Source organism: Bufo bufo, chromosome 9 (genome assembly GCF_905171765.1).
Source record: "Bufo bufo chromosome 9, aBufBuf1.1, whole genome shotgun sequence".
Lineage (NCBI taxonomy): Eukaryota > Metazoa > Chordata > Amphibia > Anura > Bufonidae > Bufo > Bufo bufo.
Genome location: NC_053397.1, coordinates 211669327 through 211676675, shown reverse-complemented (window position 1 = coordinate 211676675; position 7349 = coordinate 211669327). Strand labels below are relative to the sequence as shown.

General features: G+C 43.6%; 1 protein-coding gene across 1 annotated transcript in view; it reads right to left on the bottom strand.

Annotated features, from left to right (window-relative positions):
• Positions 1-311: 311 nt before the first annotated feature.
• PIGK (phosphatidylinositol glycan anchor biosynthesis class K) overlaps positions 312-7349 on the bottom strand; it is a 110663-nt gene continuing 103625 nt past the window's right edge. Inside the window, exon 11 of the mRNA XM_040407630.1 lies at positions 312-1428. Within this exon, the coding sequence (XP_040263564.1) occupies positions 1312-1428 (117 nt within the window). The 3' untranslated portion in view covers positions 312-1311. The remainder of the gene's footprint in view (positions 1429-7349) is intronic.

Below are 7349 nucleotides of genomic sequence, written 5' to 3'. Positions count from 1 at the left end.
GAGGTTACTTTAATACCCCTGAAAACCTATTAATCCCATAAGACTGGAGACAATACCACTATAATCAATTGTCCCTATGTTACACTAAGCGGTATTTCAGGAAGCAGAGACTTGGGATCTGGTGTGGCAGGATTCTAGCAAAATGTTCCTTCCATAACTAACAAAACAGATGTCCATTCAGTTGCATAATACGTCCTGTGCTATAGGAATGCAATGAATGATGGCGTCCCTTCTTATAACTGTAGCCACATAATTACATTTTGGGTGACACTGCATTTAAAAGAAACACATAAAAAGGCCATAATGTAATTCCATTTTATTTGTACGAAACACAAAGTCATGAATGAGCAATTACTATCCCCCCCACCCTCCCTTGTACTCAATATGGAAGTCATATGGATTACCCCAGGTGTCAGTCTCCGAGCTGCCCAAGTGAGATGCAACAGTGGCTCATGAATTAATACAGCGGCACTTTGCTGTCCTTGGGTTGTCTCCTTGCGTTTTGCTCTTTCCCTGCTTGCTCAGCATTTTCTTTCACCTGGTACTTTTTACAAACTGCACTGGAAAACGCTCATATTTCCAGAGTATAACACTAAAAGCAAACAGGAGCAATAAAAATGCTTGAGATGGCAAAAACGCACTGGACATTCTGGTTTGATGAGCAGTGAATAAATCAAAGGAGGTTTTCCACGGGCTACTAAGTCTTGCTTTAAATTCTAATTGCTCACCAGTTCCTAGATACATAATTACCTCGGGTTCTGGATTGATCCGAAATGCTGTACTTAGCATGATAAATCAATATTTCTATTTTTGTTTCTGCTGAGAAAGCTCTCAATATACCATGCCAACACTTTGGAAATGTGAAGAAAGGTAAAAAAAAAATACATTTTGCCAAGAGAGCAACTTTCTGTTCAGTTGTCCCTAATTCCAATAAAGCCTGGGCATTACAATTATATTTTATACAATTATTTACGTATTTTTAACTGTACGCCAATTACAGATTGTCTTCTTAAAGGGAGAGTCTTAGAGAGACAATGAAAGCAGCCATCTTATAGGCTCAACAGGTCCTAGCCAGTCAAGTATGGCTCCACCCACAAAACATTGGGTCTCACCTCTCTAATGGACATCTCAGCCCACAAAATAGTTGCCCTCAAACTCGAAGAAGTCTCCTAACTTAGCTATTTTGGCTTTTCTGTTAAGTTCGCACGACTCATGCCAAACTTATACAGGAAACCACAGTAGGCCACAGACAGGATGGTGGGAAATATCAGTGCAGAGCATTCCTGAGTCTCAGTGGTCATTGAGCTCTTCTCAGAACACATGCTTCATATGTTTAAGGCCATAGGTTTTAAAGAAGACGAGAAGAATCAGCGCCCATAGTCCAAGGATGAATCCTCCAGGCGGGTGCCATTCCTTTGGTCTTGGTTTCTGGAAGACAAAAAGAAAAAAATATACAGAATTTTCCAGTATTGCAAGTTAGTGGCAACCTTCATGAAATTAGACCTGCAATACCCTGTTGTAGGACCACTTGACCAGAAAGTGAGCGTATATTTTGTGCTGGCAATATATTTTTGTCCCTCTTCGTGAGGATTGTAGCCCATTTTCTATTTCTACTTTCCAAATCTAAAAATCCACTAAGGTGCATACTCGGTGGATCAGTGGTTAGCAGTCTTGCCTTGCTGCACTGGGGTACAAAGTTTGCAACCAACGAACTACATCTACATGGAGCTTATATGTTCTCCCCATGTTTGGTGGGTTTTTCCTGAGTACTGAGGTTTCCTCCCACACATACTGATATGTTGGATGGCTTCCTACAAAGTTGTCCCTACTGTATGTACAGTACAGACCAAAAGTTTGGACACACCTTCTCATTCAAAGAGTTTTCTTTATTTTCATGACTATGAAGGCATCAAAACTATGAATTAACACATGTGGAATTATATACATAACAAACAAGTGTGAAACAACTGAAAATATGTCATATTCTAGGTTCTTCAAAGTAGCCACCTTTTGCTTTGATTACTGCTTTGCACACTCTTGGCATTCTCTTGATGAGCTTCAAGAGGTAGTCCCCTGAAATGATCTTCCAACAGTCTTGAAGGAGTTCCCAGAGATGCTTAGCACTTGTTGGCCCTTTTGCCTTCACTCTGCGGTCCAGCTCACCCCAAACCATCTTGATTGGGTTCAGGTCCGGTGACTGTGGAGGCCAGGTCATCTGGCGCAGCACCCCATCACTCTCCTTCATGGTCAAATAGCCCTTACTTTCAAAGTTTTCCCAATTTTTAGGCTGACTGATTTCTTAAAGTAATGATGGCCACTCGTTTTTCTTTACTTAGCTGCTTTTTTCTTGCCATAATACAAATTCTAACAGTCTATTCAGTAGGACTATCAGCTGTGTATCCACCTGACTTCTCCTCAACGCAACTGATGGTCCTAACCCCATTTATAAGGCAAGAAATCCCACTTATTAAACCTGACAGGGCACACCTGTGAAGTGAAAACCATTTCAGGGGACTACCTCTTGAAGCTCATCAAGAAAATGCCAAGAGTGTGCAAAGCAGTAATCAAAGCAAAAGGTGGCTACTTTGAAGAACCTAGAATATGACATATTTTCAGTTGTTTCACACTTGTTTGTTATGTATATAATTCCACATGTGTTAATTCATAGTTTTGATGCCTTCAGTGTGAATCTACAATTTTCATAGTCATGAAAATAAAGAAAACTCTTTGAATGAGAAGGTGTGTCCAAACTTTTGGTCTGTACTGTATGTGTTTAGGAAATTAGACTGTGACCCCACTGGAGACAGGGACTGATATAAGTCATGACAACCTATGTACAGTGCTGTACATTGCCGCTATTTGAGCAGCGGAAAATAAAGTAAATCCAGGCGTGATTGGAGTTCAAAGACATCCTCTCATATCTCTTATATATCATAACCACAGGGGCCCAAGATGCTGAGATCATGCATGCTGTTTTTTAGGGTCTACACAATGTTAAAGGGGTTTTCCAGGTGTTACCTCAGAAGAGGACATCAAAATCAGATCGGTGGGAGTCTAAGGGCTGTATTACACCAACAGATTTTATGACCAATCATTGGTCAGATGGCCTATTACACACACAGATCTTTTGGTATACACACCAACTATTGGTCTGATTGGACAGATATTGGTCAGATAATCTGTTGGTGTAATACAGCCCTAACACCCGGCTTCCCCATCGATCAGCTGTTTGTGGAGGCCACACAGCTCCGTCTATTGGAGAGCGGATGTGCTTGGTACTGGAGCTCAACCCTATTGACATGAACCCCCCCAATCTGGTATATCCTGAGCACAGGCCATCAATATCAAAATCTCAGACAACCCCTTTAAGCTACTCTCGCTAAACCTATGCCTACAAAACTGGTAGAGAATACTAAGGTAACCAACTATCTCTATTCCAACAAAATGGTGGCTTGCACTGAATGGTGTCAATTAGGAAAAGCAAAATGATGGGAGACACCAGAGAAAGTCCTATAGAATGAATCACCTACAAATAGCACAGAAGGTTTCGGCTCTATAGGTCTTGGGGAAGGGAGAGGGTAAAGTTAATTCACGTCACATCTGGTTGGAGTTGACCTTTAACATCAATTTCTATCCATTTTTCTAGTGCATTCCAGCTCCCTACACTAAACACTTGATGGTTCCTACCGCAACGTCAGAGTGCACATCAAGATTGATTCCTCAGGTTCCATTAGGGTTATTATGGAAATTCAGCGCTTCCACCTCTTCACTTGAACGGGAGCTGCACACTGAAGAGTAACACTCAGCTAATGAAATTTCTCTGTGCAGATGCAAACAAGTCGATGCCTGCACTTATCCCGGAAACCTCTCTGCAATTATTAATTAAGATGTGAAAATAAAAGTTTCTTGTTTATCCATCGAAAGCCGCTCATAGTTGAGTTACCGGTAGATGAAGACGGATGGTAATGATACCGCTAAGCAGCTTGAAAAGATTAAATAGAAGAATCCACTTGAGTGAAAACAAATTTCGGCTTTTTCCTATGACACGACACATGTTAAAAGGGAAGAGTTTGACAGATTAATGATTCTTCGAGACAGGAAAAACAGATTGGAGGACACAAATTCATCAGTCCGAGAAGTGATGGCGGCACGGTGTCATGGATGACCTCTCTGTCATTCATGGTCCGCCACAGACTATTAAAGGATAACTGTCATATTTTATTTTATTTGCTAGTTTATTAGAGCTAGGCATGTATACCTGAGTTACTCTGTCAATGATTGTCAAAAGATCTTTAATTACCTTATAATAGCAGCTTTCATTAATGTCCTCTGTCCCTTTCCACTGCTTCCTTAAAAGACTGTTGCTATGGCTCATCTGTCTCCGGCTAGGAAGACGGAGGGGCGGTCCTTCACACTGCATGCCTGCATTAGGCTTCAGAGTGAGGAGGCGTGTCTCTCAGTAATCCAATCTGATTGGCTGGCAGGAAGCTGCTGGCTACAGCAAGTTTGTATGTGACCTCAGGGAAGGCAGTTTTGGCCTCAGAGAACTGGCAGAGGAGCCATCTTGAAAAGATCCTCATACTGTAGGATTCAAAACAGCTGTAACTAAGAAGAAAACTCAAGGAAAACAGTGGTAAGTGAAGAAACTAAAGATCGCTTTATGCATAATGCTGCTGCTGCAGTAACATATGCTAAAATTGATTTTTTTATGAAAATATGACCGTTATCCTTTAAAGAGCACAGCAGAACTGTCCCTACTGTGAGACGTTCCCCCTATTTTTACATCGATTGGATCACTATGGGGGGGGCTAAGTCTAGAATGGAGAAGGATTTGGATGTAATTATTGAGGGTTTTTCCAGGCAACTGACTGCTACAGTCAGTAAATGGTTGCGGTGGACACATGCTGCTGTGTCGAAACGTCATTGTTAGGCCTCATGCACATGGCCGTTCCGGATTGAGACCCATTTAACTTGAATGGGTCCGTGATCCTTCCGCACAGTAAAAAAATAGAACCTGTTCTATCTTTTTCGGTGCGGAGGCACAGACAGAAACACCACGGAAGCACTCCGTAGTGCTTATGCGGGCTTCCGATCCGTGCTTCCGTTCTGCACCGCACCTCCCTGATTGCGGACCCATTCAAGTGAATGGGTCCGCATCCGTGATGTGGGGTGCACACTGCTGGTGCCCGTGTATTGCGGGTCGCCATACGGCCGGGCAACGGCCGTGTGCATGAGGCCTTAGACTGGGAAGTAGAGTGCAGAAGAGGAGCAGGCAACGTCGGAATGGGAACGGTGGGGATTTGTGAGGCGAGAATAGTTTTCCATGTTTGTTTTTTTACAACATGATGGGTAATTTTCCCTGCAAAAATGACCACTTGACTTGAGTTGTACCAACCACAATATCTTGTTGCACGTAACCGGTGTTACCCCATGGTCACCACCTCACAATGACATTGAGGCGTACCCTGTCACATCCTTTCGAAAATGGGTGCAATACAAAAAAGATGGACATTGCATCCCATGACGCAGCAAACATCATACATCCCTTGTCTAAGCAAAGGAAGAAAATCATGAATCCGTTAGCCATACACCATGTGTAGTGCGATTCCGTACTGTAAAGCAAGGTTCCTCAACTTCAGTCCTCAGGGAGCACCTGCCGGTCATGTGTTCAGGATTTCCTTAGTATTGAGCAGGTGATATAATTAGTGTCAGTGCATCAGGACTTACCACAGGTCTTCATTCTGCGGGATATTCTTAAATCATGGCCGGTCGGTGGACCCTGAGGACTGGAGTCGAGGAACACTGCTGTAAAGGACTTCCAATGTTTACTGGTTAAAACGGACACCACGCAACGCTTCACGTAGACAGCAGTTCGCCTGGAGATAAATTGTCTCCAGACATCCCTCCTCAATCTTTTGAAAAGGAAATAAAGATATCCAAATCGAGCATGGTGGGGTCTCTACACAGAGGAGGAGTTATCGACGGGTAAAGCCGGGGGGTCTAAGCACTTGCAGCGATAGAAAACACCCCTGGGCAATGGAGACCTGGTTTCCGTATGGCTTCAAAGTTCGTTTTGGCTGCTTCACAGCCAAAGAAAAGGCAAAAAAAAGGTACCATCTGTTAATTGTGTATGTGACCTGTAGTGCGAGTTGATGACAGATTCCCTTTAAGATTGGATCTAATCTAAGAAAAACTGCAGCAGTCAGACTCATCATCTCTGCCTAAATAACCTCTCTCGTCTAAATTCCAGTAATTACCCGACTATGTCTGCAGACTGCAGCACTCGCTCTAATCAATCTTTCCTATGCTGGATCGGAGACAAACTTTCACACTAAGTGCTACCTGACCCCTGTAAACAAATTACTTTAATTTGCTGTGAAACTGGAAGATGTAATGCAGCAGAGAGCGGCCTCGAAGGAGAGGTGCAGGACTCTCGTCTCGGTGGTAAAATATAGCTTTTCTGCATCACTGGTTTAAGACGGCGGGTGAAATGTTAGGGACGAGACCCAAGGATACTTCTAGAAGCACAGAACACTATAAGAAAGTCCGTAAAGCTCTGTGCAAAGACAATGGTCGTATCTCCTTTGAAGGACATATTGCAGATTGTGCACAGTTCTTATTGTGTAGTCTGATCTGCAGTCACACTGCAATCTTCCACCTGCTTTCTATTCTACGAGTATCGCATGTAGGTTAGGCTAGTTTCACATCTGCAGCTCCAGCATAAAACAGCCTGCCGGATATTGCTGCCTGCCCACCGGACCCCATTGACTGTAATGGGGTCCGGGAAATATCCTGAGAATTGGCTGGTTAAGAAACACTGGATGCAGCATTTTTTGTCTGGCTGATTCCCGGCATTCTCTGCTGGAACAGTCAGCCGCAACACCCGGATGCAGAAGTGAAAGCAGAGAGATAAGACTATGTACAATCCCCAGGCCTGTCCCGACCAAAAAGGTATCGGGTAAGACATATAGCTCTGTCTTATATGGAGCAGATAGCCAATGTTAAAGGGGTTCTCCAGGAATACGGATTCTGAACAAGTGCCCACAGCCTTATCTGCTCCCCGACGCTCCTGTCCTTCATGAGGTCTCGGCTGTATCCATATTCCAGTGCCTGGCTTGTTTTCTTCCGGCGCTGCATTGGCACGGTCTTAGTCTGGTTTCACACGAGTGAGTACAATGCATTGAACTCGCAGCGTGTGTCTGCGAGAGCTCCCGTCCTGACCTACGTAACACCGATCGGATTGCATAGCATTATATTGACTTATGATGCCATGTAGAGTTCTGGAATGTATTGGGTTCAGTGTTAGGCCTCATGCACACGGCCATTGTGCGGCTGTTCCGTGCATTGGG